The sequence below is a fragment of the Pleurodeles waltl genome, chromosome 2_2, assembly GCF_031143425.1.
Source record: "Pleurodeles waltl isolate 20211129_DDA chromosome 2_2, aPleWal1.hap1.20221129, whole genome shotgun sequence".
Classification (NCBI taxonomy): Eukaryota; Metazoa; Chordata; class Amphibia; order Caudata; family Salamandridae; genus Pleurodeles; species Pleurodeles waltl.
This window is the reverse complement of record NC_090439.1, coordinates 299,455,325-299,472,993: the sequence shown is the minus strand read 5'-3', so window position 1 is coordinate 299,472,993 and position 17,669 is coordinate 299,455,325. Positions and strand designations below refer to the sequence as shown.

General features: G+C 45.4%; 1 protein-coding gene across 1 annotated transcript in view; it reads right to left on the bottom strand.

Annotated features, from left to right (window-relative positions):
• The window catches only part of TUBB6 (tubulin beta 6 class V), a 38,227-nt gene extending 21,343 nt beyond the window's left edge, over positions 1–16,884 (bottom strand). Inside the window, exons 1-2 of the mRNA XM_069219755.1 lie at positions 16,682–16,884; positions 13,303–13,411 (exon numbers count right to left, since the gene is read on the bottom strand). Of these exons, the coding sequence (XP_069075856.1) occupies positions 13,303–13,411; positions 16,682–16,738 (166 nt within the window). The 5' untranslated portion in view covers positions 16,739–16,884. The remainder of the gene's footprint in view (positions 1–13,302; positions 13,412–16,681) is intronic.
• Positions 16,885–17,669: the final 785 nt, after the last annotated feature.

Below are 17,669 nucleotides of genomic sequence, written 5' to 3'. Positions count from 1 at the left end.
GGGAATGTATCAAATGCCATGGGTGTTATGTGGGAACACCCACCATAATACCCTTGGCATGCCTCCCTATCGCATGGTGAGGCAACACAGCGACTTGCACTACATTGCCTCAGTCCTTATTTATAAGGCCATGAAAAGCCATGTAGAGTGGCTTTACATGGTCTTGAAAATATGGCCATGCAGTGTGCACCGTTGGACTGTCACTAAAAGTAATGTTCAGCAAAGGCCCTTTTAAATATGACCCTAGGTCTATTATTCAGTTAAGTAAAGAAAGTCAGCTCCAATATTGCACAAAAAAGCCAGAAAGTTCTAACACTTTTCGGAGTTAGGATATGACCACTCAGAAAGCATTAGAGCTCTTAAACCTTTTGACCACAAATGCTATAAATGTAGATATAGAGAGGCAGATTTAAGGACAGTGGCCCTGCCCCCTCTTTCCTTGACCCCCCTTATGCCCTCTAACACCCCCATGTGTGCGCCGTATCTAAGAAACTGAGCACCTTGGCATGGGTAGGGGGCAATAGTGTTAAAATGTTTGACGCTGTTGATATACTGTTCAGGGTTTGGCGCTAACCCTGAACAGTACATGGGGGCCCATTGTAAACAGTGGTGTGCCCCCTTTTAACATCTGTACTGAGCTACACTAATGGGTGCTAAAGAGGCACTAGGCCCTCTTAAATCAGGGCCAGAGTGTCTTAGTGTCAGCTGACTGTGATGTATGCAGCCTTGTATATTTCAATCTTCTTGTCCTAGGCTACCCCCTGGAATAGTGCCAAGTAGATCTATTCCCCCCAGTTCTTTGATGCCTATATTTGCTACCTACTCTTATGATCTGTTTGACCATTGGCATAGATAATCCCTTTTGTCAAGGAGCGCAGCTTGGTGGGTCTCAGCCTCAACTGCAGTGATCATAGCAAAAGCTTCAAAACCCTACCACCCAAATTGAACAGGAATTCCTTCCCACTGGAGATTTGAAGCTGTTTCAAGTCAAAGTTCTTCTGTCCACTTGTCACAAATCAAGGGAACTAGTTGCGGGTCAAAGTGGCTACTGTGTGTGTACTAAACAGGCAGCTAATTGTGGAGGAAACGGGCTTAGCATCAATAGCAGTCACCCCATAAGTATCATAATTGAGGGGCCTGCTTCTCTTAAGCAGGTTGTTACAGCTAAAATGTTTCTATGATGATACCACACTTGGGACCTAGGGCAACCACTGGTTCCTAATGGCAACTGCAGAGCACCCCAATTGAGGGTCACAGTGCTACATCGCTGTTAAATAAGGATATGGCTCCATAAACTGATGGTTTAAACGTTTCCGGAATCAGAGCAAACAGCCCAAATCACAAGGACGTATTCTCTTTCAGGGATAAGTTCAAAGAACTGTGTTGCTGGTTTGGCTCAATTTAAACTTTGTAGGTAAACCCAGTAGAAGAAATCCAAGCTCTTGAAACACCATAGAGACACACATACTCCACATTAAACACATAGAGGCAGATTTACAAGCCCCTAGTGCTGCTTTTACTCTGCCTTAGCGTAATTTTTGTGACGCTAAGGTGGCGTTAAGGTGGCTACTCCCTCATGCCATATTTAAAAAGTGGCGCAATGCAACCCCTTTGCCACATTATGCCTTTGGTAGGCCTAAAGTATGCAGTGGGGGCGTTTCCACACAGGGAGGCCCGAAAAAATGGTGCAGTGAAATTTACAAAATTTCCCTTTCCCATTCTTGTCTGTCATTTTTAATACCTGCTTAGGGCAGGCGTTAAAGTTATCCAACCATAATAATCTATAGGCTGGTGTCAAAATGTATATGTTACTGCAGCAAAGTACCACAACAGCATCAAAAATGTTGACACTGCTGTGGTAATGACTGCCATGGTGCACCATATTGTAAATACAGCGCAACCATGGTATCGTTAGGTGGGCAAGGTGGATGCAAGAAAAGTGGCGCATTGGGACCAATGCACCACTTTCTTGTAAATCTTCCCCATAGTTCCTTATATAAAGAAAAGTGTACACTGAATGAGAGTGTTTTTATGAATGCAGAAACTAATGAATGTGACAGGTATATGGATGTTATTGTGACTGAATACTCAAGATAAGGTTGTGAAGTTAGTACAACAGCACTGGGACGCCATACTGATGGCAATATGGTATTATACAAATCTTTATACCACAACCTAACCTAACGTAACATAACATACCGTATATGTGGAATTTGTAAGGGAATGGTGTGTGAAAGGTGTCAATCTAATGCGTTTATGAATGTGTTTTTGCAGAGGGCATTATTCACAAGCCATGCAAAATACAAACCCAACATGCCACATGACATAACCCATCACATCCATCGAAGGAGATGTGAAGAAGTCCAATTTAGGGGGACTGAAAACATTTTCCTGTTGTGGACCAGTGCTTAATGTGAGCCTGTGGTTGCTGGTGTGGCCCACTGGCACCAATGTTTGGGACTTATTTTTGTGTTTGGGACTTACTTTTCTTCAAAGGCAGTAAGCAAGAAAGTGAAAAACATACATACAAAAAAGAAGTAGGAAGAGAATGCCAGGAAAACCGTCACAGAATGAAAATGCAGGAACTTGAAAGAGTGAGATAAAAGAGCAGAGAGTGGCTGATAGTGGATGGAAGAGGCACAAAGACTATTGAAGACCACGCACCCTTGGAATTTGGCACGCTAACGTCGAAGAGCATCCGCCACATGTGTCTGAGCAAAGCTTTGTGCACCAGCCCTCATTCTATTACAAATTAAGCACTGGTGGACCACTAAATCATCTATCCGCACAAAGATTTGGATGCAACCAGCTGCCTGTCAATGCATACATTGATGAGGGGTCGGTAGTCCTCTGCCCTAATAGGGCAGTTACAGTGGGAGAGCACCCTCAGGCCTTCAGAATTCTGTGCTATGAGCTTGAGCAACAAATCATTGAACACGCTCTGTGGACTCCCAGATCGTTAAGTTCACATTAGAAATTTAAAAAAATAAGTCAGCAAAAACAGAACAAGAACAAGATGGAGCAGTTCTGTTTACAGTGCGAAGACTTCCCTTAAAGCAATGAAAAAAGATTACCCGTTCCCCATTTTGTTTTAGTGTCAGTCCCACAATAATTTCTAGGGACACCACCAACAGTGAAATGTCTGCAAATTCTACATATTTGATGCACAATAGACAGAGTGGGGCTTTTAATAATCATAGCCCTTGATCTGAAATAATGAACTTATCGGAGACTAGGACTGTTGCTATACAATATGTCATGATCCAATGGGGAAGTGAGTGACAACTAGTGCCAAAAATATCCTAGGGATAGGAATAGCCTATCTAAAGATGGTTATTGTCCAAGGAAGAGCATTTCACGTCACTGATGAAAAAAAAAAAAAAAAAAAAATGACCTAAAGTTCCCACTTCAGAAAAAAAACAACACTAGTTAAAATGAATACTAAAACTGCTCGTGTCACTTCATTACATATGGGAATCCCAGCTAGCACAAATTAACTCTCTGCATTGACTCCGAAATAGTGTTCAAATCATTTACAGTGCACCAACAACACCATTAACATGGCCCCTGCAATTACAGACACATATTAACCCTTCCAATATAAAGAGTATCAAATTCCAGATTCTGGACCCTTTCTTATAATATTCCAACAGCATTACCATTGATTTCACTTATAAGGAAAAAGCTGTGGTAGATTCATCTTTTTACCATGTATGATTGGAGACATTTCATAACGCCTTAAAACAAGTACTTCCTGTGCATTAAAACACTCCTCTAAAGAGACAAGCCACAGATGTGGCACACAATGCTCAGGCACGGAATTTATCAGTTTCTGGTCGCCATGTTGCTCGTTAAACCAGTAGTGCGTCATTCATTTCCAGACTGGTTTCACACTGGACATTCGTAGTAAATCTTGTGTGATGCCACTTCTGCTCCCTTTCAGAAGATTTGAAACACCAATCATGTCCATCTATGAAGCTCTCTCAAGCTCAGAGAGCTGTGTTGACAATGACTCTCCTTCATGGAGTTGCCTATAAAACCAAGCAAAACAAGGCTGGACGGCCCACAAACTCTTCCCCAAGTAACTAAAAACAGAGCCCGTTGACAAGCAAGTGACTGGCATTACGTTCAAGCCTCGTTGTTCAAGACCAGTGGTTTTCTTTTTTGAGCCTACAAGCACAAATAATTCTCCCATGATCAAAACTTGATGCGAGGAGCTTGTGGCTGCATTTCAATAGAGCTCTTAGGACTAATACAGCTGAGCCCAGAAGGATTTGTCACGTTGACGTCTTCCCCTGCCATGCACTGGCTTGTGAACAGCTAGTGGAAAAGACAAAAACGACAATTATGTGAAATTGGGCAGGGTGTCAGTGGACAATGAATGCTGGGTGCAGCAGACCAGTGAGGAGGGTTGGGGGGGGGGGGGGGGGAGAGAGAGAGAGAGAGAGAGCGAGAGCGCGAGAGATACTGGAAGCGAGGAGAAGAGTAGACAGTCACAGTGGGATGCAGCGGTTCAAGGGCAGTGAAAAAACTCAAGAACAGGAGAAAACATGAGAGGAAACTCTAGGATAGAAAGTGCATAGATCAGTTGTAGGGTGGGGAAGAAGGGAATAGATAACTTCAGTGGCGGTGGCTGCTGCCGGGAAGGTCTGGAGGGGCAGTGCACGTAGCAGGAGGGGCAATAAAACAAATACACTTTCCTGCCGCCTCACCTCCACCGCTCCCACCCCCTCAGTGCTTGCCTTGCTCCCCTCTCCACCCAATCCAGACGCTTCTTTCATGCTGTTAAACAACATGAGAGAAGTGCAGGTCTTAACCTGAGCAGGCTGAAATGCTGCCCAGGGAGGAAGGAGACTACACTTGGACTCCACCCACTTGTGAAATAGCGCTCAGGTGAAAAGTTTTAAGTGCGCATGTCAGTTTGGCTGGCCTCAGATGGCTGTCCAAACTGACATGCGCACTTAGAGTGCACCACTACTACTCCTCCCTGCTGACTCAGTGGATTCTGGCCCCACCTCGCCCTAGAATCAGCAGAAAAATAAAATGATAATTTATTCTGCTACCTTTTAGCAGGGAGGCAACGCTCCTCCACCATAGCAAAGGGGCCGTCCCTGGATAACTTTCCAGTAGTTGATTCATGGGGAATCCCCTGTGCTTTTCTTGCAAGTAACTGTCCAGTTTTTTTAATCACCCATGCTGCCAAGTGGTAACAACTTTTAACTGTTCCTCCAGTCATACCAGGACCTCTTTGCGACCCATAAGTATGAAACTAAAAGTTTCATACATAAAGGACAGCAATTTCCAAATAGAGGTTCAGATAAAATCACTATTTGGAAACTACTATTCTTAATCTTTGTACATCTGGCCCCACGTCCCTACCAAACAGCCTAATCGGGTGGTTCCACTACATCCCTGGCTGGGACTTGGTAATGCATCTGTCCTTCCAGGATTGTATATAGTTTCTGACATAGTCCACCACCCCTGTCCCCTCATACACTCCTGTGCATTCGTAATGCAGCACTAAAGACATTTCACAGGTGGGTTTTCCTGACATAAGTACTAACATAATGCAATATTATAGCGCCTCATGAAACACTCCCCATAATGCACTCCAGGACCGAATCTCTGGAAGAAAATTCACTTCCGTATTCCTTTAACCAGCACATCTATGCAACTAAGCATGTCAACCGGAAAAGGAAAATATGCCAGCTCTACAAAAATTTTCAAAACATGTTTTTTTCCATTAACTCATGCTGAACAAACCAACCTTTCACCAAGATCCTTTGGCTAGTGTTTCAGCAAATGTTTGGCAGAGGTTAGCCCAGGAACTCATTTTAGAGCACCAGAAGTCACATCATGAACCTGTGCAATCATGTAGGGCACAGCCATGCATCTGTTTTATGTGATTTCAGGAGCATACTTATAAGCCCCTTGCGCTACAGTTGCACCACTTTTTGTGATGCAATGGCAGTGCAAACCTTGTAATCATATCCATCAGGCCACGCAAAGCCATTTTGCGTGGTTTTGAATGTCCTCATAGACGTGGATTATGGCAATGCAGTGCAAACCGCTGCATTGCCTTACTCTGGACAAGGGAGGCGTTCCTCGGGTGCTGCGGTGGGTGTTCCCATTCAACACCCATGGAATTTGATACATCCCTGATTTCCAAGACATTGTAAACCTGGGGGATGTGCCAAAACCAGACACCTCCCCGGTAGAGGCATAATGAGGAGAAATATCACTATTTCTCCTTTTTTCCTCTATCCATGTGTGCTGCATTCCTCACAATGCAGGCACCCTTGCACCATTGTGCAAGGGTGCCTGCGTTTGCACTAGGCTGCCAAAATGGCGCCAGCACAGTGGGAAATGACAGGAATGCTCCATATGCCATAGATATGGCACATTCCTACCCTTTGTCGCAGGGCAATGCAGCAAGGTGACTTGCTGCGCTGTCCTGCGCCAAAAGCCCTAAATGTGGGCCACAGTGTCCAAAGTGTATGCACTCACCTGGAAATTTTTCCAGGGTAATTCATGAGCTGCAGACAGCACAGTTAAAAAACAAAGAGGGGCAAACACACCTCTTTGTTTCCAAGGTGTGCTGTCTGCAGCTCATGCACTAACTCAAAGAAATTCCAAGTTAAATGCATGGATTTAGGACAGTGAAATACTATTACAAAAAGGTGCACAGCTGTGCTCTGTACAAATGCACAGGTTTAATGCAATGGAATCATTCAAAAATTGAATTTATATTGCTTGTAAATAAATAAAATGTTCAAAAGTTAACAAAAGATATACAAAAAAATGTGAGGAGAGAGTTTTCCAGCAGTCCTGGCAATGACGTACACTTTTCAGGCAGTTGTGCAATTGTGATCAGGTCAAAATATTTATCACTAACACCCCAAGAAAGACAATGGCTGGAGTAGACTAACCCATTAACCAATTCTGTATGCAGTGAAGGGCAGAAGCAAAATGTGAATTACAGTTTAACAGACCAATGTATAAACTGGCCTGACCCAAAGTCCCTACATGTATGTATATTTGTAATGCTTTTTTTTTTTTCAGTGCATCAGTGCTTGCGAGACATCTAAAGCTGTGTCTGAGCCAGACATAATAAGGAAAGGGCCTTACCTCCAAGCTGAAAAAAATCCAAATCATTTACGCCTAGATTTGCCTGTAGCTATAACAAACACAATGGAGGTTTTGACAATGCCTTATTTGTGCGGACTATTTTGGAGCCTCGAAGCAAAACAATGGAAGCAACTCTAGTGGGAGCAGGATTGAAATCTCCTGCCAAATCAGGAAGATTTCCTTCTGCAGAATCGATAATCTCAGCTCTCACTGCGCCGGGGAACAATGCGTGATCTCTGAGTCACTCATATTACCATTTAACTGTACACGAGCACTCGATTGATGATTCTGAACCTACGATGATAAATTCTGGTTTCAAAATATATTCATCACTATTTTCATAATAACTCAACTTGATCACACTCGACGGTTAGCATTATGTGCTTACACAATTGAACTGTATTGGTGTGCCATCTAGTGCATTGTTGTACATTGAATTCTGTTGGTGTGCACCGAATTGTATGGCTGTGCAGTGTTTTGTATTGGTGTGCGTTAAGCTATAATGGTGTGAATTGTACTATATTGGGGCACAGGGAATTGTCTTCATGTGCAATGTAATATATTAGTATGTATTGGATAATATTGGAATCAGCTGTATTGCCATCTCTATGGTAACGCTTCAGCCCATTAAGAGAGGGCTGGTGTTTCCACACACGAAATTACTGTGTGGGAATACTTTTCCCAGGTTTAGCAGGTGCATTTATGGCCCCAGTAAAACCACCAGAGAAACCAACAATTACATTTTCCACCTGCTAGCAGCAGTTCCTCGAGTCAGGCATCCACACGTAGTAAAGGTCCCTTGTTCTTGTATATGCATGATAGTCCCCAATCCTGGGACTTTAAACTTCCATGCCTAAATACAGCAGTGGTGATATGGCAGGAAGCATTAATTCCAGCCGTGGTATTTTCTCCCCTCAAGCAACTGGTAATGGTTCCTAAATCTTCTTGCAAGACTTGAGTGGTACTAGGGCACAATATACTGGGTGGCAATAAGACAAAGATACCGGAGGTAGATTAGTCTAAATATGATATTGGAAGTTGTATATTCAGTGATGTCCTACCCCTTCTCCAAATCTGGCATTAAAGCAATCGGTCAGATCTTGATGGCCTAAATAATGGCAGAGAGCAACAGAATCACAGATTTTTGTGCAAGAAGCTTTTGTGCTCCGCAGCGTGAAAACTAACAGTGCTAGAAAGATGTGGCAACATGGAACCAGTATTTACAATTCCACAATTTCCTAGTATGCAAGTTTTGTCAAGTTACATTGTTGGTACTCCAAAGGAGGCCACTCACAAGACTGAGAAAGGTCTCTACATGCTCATCAAATCTCCAAATCAGTAACCATTCTTCAAATTACTGCACTGTTACAGGTCCATCTTTCACAGGTCCACTTGGAAGTGAACAGATATTTTCTGTCAGAGAAGTCCTCTGTAATAAATTGCTTTGCACCACAGGGGCGGCTCCTCTGCTAAGGCGGGGGAGCATCATCCCGCTGGATATCTCAAAAAGGAAAAAATACAATTATAATAAAAAAAATTATAATAATGTACACAAAGTTATAATCATTTTATTTTTCCTTGTAGTGCGGGCGGGGTAGGGCTGGAGGGAGGGACCCAGAGGAGGGTTCTGTGCATACAAAGTGTGCACGTCTGTTTGGTCGGCCGTGGTGGGCTAGCCAAAAAGACATGCGCACTTTGCATGTTCTCGACCTAGCTGTATAGCACAACCGGGTAGAGAACATGCCCAGGCTCCCATTCCAGTCTGATCGGTGAAGCAGGCCACTCAGACCAATCACGACGCTGCTTTTAACAGTGTTGTGATTGGCTGGGAGCCTGTGGAGCCGGGAAGAGGAAGAGGGCGAAGGAGAGACAAACGTGTTGCCCCTCAAAGGTAAGGTTTTTTTTTTGGTTTTTTAAATGGCCACCCCACCTTCCCTTTGCACCCTGTCGCACCCTACCTCGCCCGCCACCCCTCTTCGGTGGCAGCTGCTACTGTTGCATCCTGAGAGGTCACTAAACCGTATGTTTTGATGTTTTGTACAAATGTGTTCTTTAAAAGAGCCCTTCTAAACATAAAAGCCTATCCAGTCTCATTTTAAAAATCTTAACATGTTTTACAAATCTCCAAGCACTTTAGGCAGTTGTCTAGGTCTGATAAGGTAGCAGGCAGCACTGCCCGATTTCCGAGGAGTGCTCAATACACTGCAGTACAGAAATGAGTTACTTTCTATAGCACGTACTGCAAAAGACAGCTCCAGTGCATAAGTAGTAGAGCTCCGGGCAAATGACAGATAGTCATTTGGGCCATTTCACTCACCTAACAAGCAGGCCATTTTAGAGGGCATTTGTTGCAAGATAGCGCCACCTCGAGATGGTACTACAATGCGCTTACTAATGTGAACCTACTGTGGGAGCTGCCCTGCTTCTAAGCACATGTAGACTTGTTCTGAGATCCATGCTCAAGGCTTGGGATATGACCTTTGTGCTGTAGACTTAGAAATTCCGTTTTAAGTTTAGAGGTTTTGACTCAGGTGTTTGAAATAATTGTTTTGGATTCAGTGGATTCGGTTTAAGCTTTCAGTTTGTGAAAAAATGTCATAAAAGCGGCAATGCAGTTGGTGCTAGCACAAAATCTGCTTGGAGCTCTCTTACACAAGTGATAAAAGGGCATCAACTTGAGTATCAAGAAAACAAGAACAACATGACCTGTCAATGCAATGAACAGAATGTAGTGGGTTCATGATTAAAGTCGATGACGTTCTGATCCCTGTGGGAATCTGGGGAGCCTCGTCAGTATATGGGGAGCCTAAGAGGGTTCAGAAACAGTACAAATTAAAGGCATCGAAGAAGGAAAGGGTTAGAAAAGAAGCACGTCAAGTTTAAATATTTTGATCACCTACCTACATGAGAAAGATAAAAGAACTCTGTGAAGATGAATTAGAAGACAGTAAAAAATTAAAAATACAAGAGTCCTATTACAAGGGACCTATTGTGCAGGACTAATGAATGAGGATGACCAATGACCCTGCCTATACCACGATCGGTGCACAAAAATGGACACCAGTCCAATAGCTGAAAAATCCCTGGGGGTGAGAGGGGAGGGTGGCAGGTGAGGTGGTTCATGACATACCTGGATCAGTAGTGAATTGTCCACAAATATGGAAAAAGCACTACTGCCACTTGTGGGAGTAAAGCGGTGGCAATGGATGCAGGTGGTTAATTTGCATGCAAGGGTTCCTAAATCAGAATGGGTGAAAGTCGCACGAAAGGAGTGCACTACAAATAAAGAGGATAAAGAGGAAGTGAGGCCAGAAACAATGGCAGCCATCTTAGCGAGGGATGAACCTCATATGCTGTAATTCTAGAAAATCAGATAACATCGGCATCACGTCAGGGGGTTCACGGGTCATAAAAAGGGGAAACAAAGGGATATTACAGAAGATATGATTTAATGGAAATTTTTCAAAGTGACCATGGAAAGGCCTAGGTGATGATGAGCTAGGGTGAAACGTGCTCTAGAAACAAAGGAGGGAGGGTGGCCAGAATAAAAGTGTGGCTGGAGTGTTGGGTAAGTCATTGCCTTACCCAACATGGTCACCACTGTTTCTGGTCTTTGCCTTACCCAACATTGTCACCAGTGTTTCTGGTCCTTGCCTTACCCAACAAGGCTGCCACTGTTTCTGTTCACACTTTATTTCTAAGGCACTCCGTACCCTGGCTCATTATCACTAGGGTCTTTTCTCTGATCACTTTCCAGAATTTCCATTAAAACATGTCCGCTGTAATAGTCGGCCTTAGTTTCCCCTTTTTATGATCAATCATTCCCTGATGTAGTGATGCTGTAAATTTGATTTTTTGTAATCACTGTTTGTGGCTTCATCGCATCACCAAACATGGCTGCCATGGTTTCTGGCCTCATCCCCCACCCCCTTTATTTCTAGGGCACTCCTTCAGCATGGCTCTCACAGCCATTCTGATTTCGGATCTCTTGCACACACAGCAGACTGCCTGCATCCATTTCGGCTGCCTTGCTCCCACGAGCAGTATCAACATTTCTTACATTTGGGGTCAATTCCCTACTTGATCCAAGGATGTCTCGAACCATCTCACCTGCCCTCCTTTCTCCCCCAGGGGATTTTTCAGCTATCTGCCTTTGTGTCCATTTTCCCGCACAGATTGTGATACAGGCTGGGTCCTTGGTCATCCACATCCATTAGTCCTTGATAATGGGCCCCTTCTTTGTGACCACAGATTTCCTTTGATGTCATTAATGACAGGTGAGCCCAAGAAGTGTCTCTGCTTCCTTGTTTTGCCTTACTGGGATTCTTGCAAAAAAAAATTCTCTGTACTATTTACTTTCACATATCGTTTTTTCTAGCATTACTATGCTATTTAAGCTTGACATGTGCCTCTTTTCCAACTTTCTCCTCCTTTGATGCCTTTAATTTCACTGTTTCAGTGCTCTCTATGGTTCCTCTTGGATCTAGAGCCCTGATTATGAACCCTACATTCCCAGAGTAATCGAAATGCCTATTAATTTAAACATGGCCCCACTACATTCTGTTCATCGCATTGTCGGGCCATATTCTTGTTTTCTGGATACACATGTTTATCACATTTTATCATTTTTGTGTGTCTTTTATAAGAGAGCACCAAGCACGTTTTGCACTAGCACGCACTGTCTCACTGTTTTTTGCGGGGTTTTTTGTTTGGTTTTTCGCAAATTGTTCTATTAGTAAGGAAATCATTTGGTTACAATCAGGGCTTTATTTGATACTTAGGGATCACTGTCCATTTTACTAGAACTATACCTCAGTTCCGTAAAGATTCTAGGGTTTCCCTTGTTCTTTTTCTGATATTAGGTACAACTGTTCGTTTTGCTATAGTGTTTATCTAAAGGCTTATGTGCTCAGATTGTATTTCTTAGTACAGAACTTCAGGTTTTAGCCTTAAGCAGAAGAGGTAAGGCTTATACATGTAGGCTTAATGATTTCAGCCAGTGCTTAAAGGTTGTGTTTTAGGTTTATGGTATAGCTATTGAATTTGGTATTATGATTAGGTTTACAGGTTTAGGTAATTGTGCTTAGGCTTTAAGGCCTTGGGATTAGGCTCGGGTTTGAAGACGTATGCTTAGGGTGTTTGCTTAGACGAAGGAGTTCAGTGTTAGGCTCACTCTTTGGTTTAAGGTTTTAGGGTTGTAACCTTAGATTAAGAGAGTAATGGTTTATGGTAAACCTTAAATGTTTACGAATAGCTGCATGGCAGTAAGAAAGGTCCTCAGGCTTGGCTGTGCAATAAGCGGCAAGAGGGATATACCTCTTTGTTGCACTCAGAACCAAGCTCTTCCTGGTCCTCATGCCACTTGCTAACCGGGTAGCAATCCAGACAACCTATAACCTGTCATCTTTACTTGTGCCAGTACTCCTGAGTAATCTGAGCTGGGAATGGCTACAAGGTAACATGCGGACACAATACAGAACTAGTAAATATTAAAAAAATCATGGGTTAACATTAGGATTAATGTCTTTGGTAAAATGTACAGTCAGGTTGTGGTTACTCCAGGTTTAGACTTTTGTTTAGTGTTTGAGTAAATCTTAATGTAAAAGTCATTAGTTCAGCTGAACGAAACCAAATGAAACACGTCCTCAGTGGTAAGTGGATAACTGGGTTTTGCACTGGTTCACTATTAGGCCTCTCCGGTGGCGTAGCCAAAGAGTCATGGGTTATGCAATGAAGGAAATGGGGCCTCGGGCTGCTGTCTGAACTAGAAATACAGCACTAATCAGGGTTCAGTGGGCTCCGCTGTGACTGGTGCTACTGCACCCGCTGCACCAATGGAAGCTACTACCCTCAAGGGCCTCACTTCAGAGACTGCTGTGAAAGCTGCCACCTGTGGTGCTGTGTGGGTTATGCTCTACTGAATCCGCACTCCATTTTCAGTCAGGCTGCTGAACAAAAGGAAACCGATCTGTTTTCAGTAAAAAAAAAGAAGAAAAAAAAACACTGCGCCATCGAGAACCTCTCTGACGTCCTCTTGTGCTCTCTCTGTGATGAGACAGTCGTGTGTAGCTCAAGAAGGCGGAATGTCTCCGACTTTTTTGAGGGGATTGTGTCTGGTTAACCGCTTGCCCCGCCCACCTGACCAGAGGTATCCTGGTGACGCAGACAACTTACAGGATGACTCGTTGTAGTAGACGTTGATTCTCTCCAGCTGCAGGGCTGAGTCACCGACATAGCTTCCCGCCGGATCGATGCCATGCTCGTCGCTGATTCCCTCCCAGAACTTGAGACGGAGGAAAGAGAGTGGGAGAGAGAAGGGAAAAAAACACAGCTTAGTCAATTGTGCTAAATGTTAAAGGCTCTTGTGGTCTTATCTTCTCACAACTTCTGTCGAAATTACGTCAGACGAGTTATCTTTCCGAAATGAGAAACGGTCGTTTGTAGCGGGGATGGGGGGCGGGTTGTAAGTGCACGAGTTAGGCGAGGAAGGGCTGCTGGCTTCCAAGACCAAGTAACTCTAGGAGTACGGCCGGGCGTTACTCCAGCGAAGGGCGGGGCTCCCCGCGCCCCAGTATGTGGAGTCACTCCGGGAGGGGGCGCCGTCTGCGCTGGCAGGCAACAGGTGACAACTGAGAAACACTGGAGAATATTCATTCCCTGAAGAGGGTGGGGTGGGGGGAGTTGGTGACGTCCTGTAACATCTTTCAAAGAGAGCGCGCTGGCATCGCGGGAGGGTGTGAAGGGGGCAGGAGAGAGGGCAGCAACAGCTGTGGGATTCCAACCAAAGCAGAAGGGGCTCTGTTTTGGAATGAGGCAGCCACGCCCAGCCTGCCATGACTGCCTGAGTCTCGCTCCCTGTCACCCACCCACTTCATGCCTGCGCTGCCACTCCCTGCTGTCCCTCTACTGCAGTGGTTTTCAAACTTGTTAATGCCGCCCTCCCCGACCCCCGGTGTGAAAAAAAAATTCAGCAACCCACCCCCCCTCAGAATTTTTCATAACTATCCTGTTACCTTACCAACGTTTGAATAAGTCTAGACTTATTTAAACATTGCAGTTAAGTTCTGTTGCATTTTTACAAAGGCAATAAACATTTTAATGATTAAAACAAAGCACTATTATCTGCATAATCTTTATTTTGGCCAGAGCCTGAAGCCCCTCCCCCTACCGGATCACTTGAGCCCCCCCCAGTTTGAAGACCCCTGCTCTACTGACTCTCCCGACTTCCCATTCCAGGCTTTCACTCTGTGCCTTATTTCAGTCACCGCCGCTCCTCTCACTCGCAGGCTCACCCTCTATCACGCCCAACCTCCCAACTAGATGTACCCGACTGCATCCTCTTGCTCTCTACCTCCTCCCAGACCCCCAAACACACTGCAGAAGGGCACGTTCCTCCTTTTTGCCTTGAGACTTGCAGGCCCGTAAGCTTGTCATTCCATGTCCCTTCTCCTTGATCTCACTTCCATCATTCCACGTCTGGTTTTCATCCTGTGTCACTCACTCTGGCCAGTCCGCCTCCTTTCTCCCATCACCCAGTGATTCACTAGCGCTCACTCCTACCACCTCTTATTCTCGGACTCCTTGCCTCCATCTTCTACTTCCTATGTTTCACTCACTTTGCCCCTCCCCACACTTCTGACTGCCTCGGCATGACCCTTCTCCTGGCTTTCACTTTCTGCACCCCATACCCGACAATTCCTACCTCCTTCTGTGTGTCACTCTCTGCCTCCAGTAGCTACCTGGCACTCCACTCCTCCAGTTCCTGTCTGTCACATCCAAGCCCGGCGCTACACCGTCTCTTACCCCTTTCGGCTTCTCACTTGACCACCCCACGCCCATCCTGCTTGTCACCCATTGGCATCCACACCGCTCCTACAAACTCCTGCCCCTAACAGCGTGGCGTCACTTACGATTTCTATGATAGCAGGAGGTACCCTGTTGCGATCAGGCCTTGCCCATGCCAGTTGCCCCAGTGCCGGCACTGACCTTCCGTCCTTTTCATAAGCCAAGCTTCCTTTAGCTGGAAGGGATCCCATATTGGACTAGCTTCACTAAAGTGGCTGTTAATAAGAGGCTACATTGTGACAAAAAAATCATAGAACTGTGACCATGCTGGCAGAAGGAGCAGCAGAAATGTGGACCCTCTGACTGATATAAATAGGCTGCGGTCTAGAATGCTAAGACAGCTCTCAAATGTCCAACTCTATGCGTAAGTAGTTCATTCACTCAAGCTTTTGACTTTGCACTCTGGGATGCGCAATCCTGCTGCTAAATTTATACAATTAGGACTATTCCTCCCAGATAAGATGGATAGAACGTGGAATGGACGACCTACCGGGGAGCTTTGCGACCAGCTCAGCCGCATGTGCTATATTTCCGAAATAGTGCAGTGAATGTCAGCTCGGCTATACAACTTCCAACCAACACTAACATGCATTATATCTCTGAAGTCACAATGCCAACAACATGAAATCAATACCGCCTCTTCGTCGAAATACGAATAATGTTAAAATAGCCATGGAACAGCACAAATCAACTCGGCTTGGTCTGGAGCTCTCTCGTTGGTTTGTCGGCTGTTAGCACATGGCTGGCTGGGCGCAGCGCACACTAGGCTGAGGCCTAGCGTCCCTTCACCTCTCTGTGTGTGGGGAACACCCATTCTTTTTACATGGGCAGGGGCAGACGCGCACAGCAGACACCAGGGCCTTCAGAGCAAGACATGGCCTAGTGAAGTAAAGGGAAGTAAAAGAAGACAGGCGAGGGCAGAATGGGGGCCAAGCGGGGTCAGGAAGAGGGACTTACGCGGGTCACGCGTGATCATGAAGCGGGACGTGAGGGGGCCAGGAAATAGGCATGCAATGTAAAAGTTTATGTCGGACGGGCAGAGGGACAGGTGGGTGCTGGATGAGGGGCAGGACATGAAGTCATGAAGAGGTACATGCGGGGTCAGACAGAGGGACATGCGCGGGTAGGAAACGACATGTATGGTCAGAAAGAGTGACATGGGGGCTAGGATCCCCCTCTCCCACAGAGATGCTGTAGAGAGGATTATGAGGCTAGACAACAATGTCGTTTCAAACTCGGGACTGTTAGCCACTTGCCAGAGGCCAGAAAGAATTTCCAAGGGAACGGCGCCCAAGGTAACCATCCGCAGCCAATCAGCAACATCAACCCTATCCTGGTAACACAGATCCCTTTGTGTGCTTTAAATTTTCCAAAAGCATGCACGACAGATTAACTAGAAGGGACGAGCAGTCAGCGCCTCGAAGCTACAGCGAACAGGGTGCGGTCATGGATCCCGGGAATACATGCATAGAGGAGACTTCCCATTGGCTGCCGTCAGAGAAGAGTCCGAGTACTTGGGCACAGAGTTGAATACTGGTGGTCAGGTTTTACTGGGAAAGTTCAGCGAGTGGGAAATTGTGCGATGTATACGACTCCAGGAAGGGCCCTTTCGTCAGAAAAAGTCAGGGGAGGGCATCAAGCCAAACGTACACTCGATGAACAAATGTAGCTTTCCTTAGGACAGAGAGTACCCCAGACCCCTCCTTACCTTGGTTCCGATCTGGTTGCCGCACTGGCCGGCCTGGATGTGCACTATTTCCCTCATGGCTGCGCCTGTGCTCTGCTGTTGCACTGGGAGCCCCGGGTGAAGCTGCTACTTTTCACTCTCCCCTGTTCCTCCTCCGCCCAGCTGTGCTGCTCCTCACCCCGTGCCACTTCACTGCCAAAGCATCCAGCCCTGCCTCCCTTCCCCGCCGCTGAACTCTGGACAGCCTGCCCACGGGGCCGGGTCTGCAGCTGACTGGTCCATCCGCCCTCCCCTCCCTGCAGGAGGAAGAACAGGATGATGTCAGGGGAGAGAGGGTGGGACCTGTGGCTTACAAAAAAGGCCATACTACTGGGATTCGGGTGGTTCCCGTTGCACACTGACTTTCACCCCCTCCCCCACGCTTCGGGAATGAACAGATCATGGGCAGGAACACTGCGTCATCTCCTGTGACCTCACCTTACCGAGCGGCACCTTGCGTGCTTAAGTGGCGTGTCAAAACTCTGAACTTCAGCACATGAACACTTATGAGTGCGAAGAGATAACCTATGATGGCCATGGTGCTTTACACAGAATATATAAACTCATCATTAAAACAAAATAAACCTCTTTTTTGTCACATGGCTGAGTGAAAGAAACACGGACACACTGTATTATCTAGGATGTTACTGTATTTTAACTCGCACGTTGTTTCGTTATAAGACTTTAGACTTTGTTGATATGCCCAGCATTTTGAGCGATATCCAATTAGTAATTGTTGTTCATGAAGTTGCACTAGTATGGTTTGTTGTTGCTTTGGGCTCCTTTGAGCTACTTTGAGTCCAGGGGACATTTCTTGGGTGGTACGTGGACATTCCAACTAAACCACCCATAGCTTTTGATGCAAAGCCAGATCTACAAAGATTGATAGACTTCGCCTTGCATTAAAAAATAACACCTCCTGTAGGCACGTGCAAATCAGGTATATGTTTTAATTGCTCCAAACCTTTCA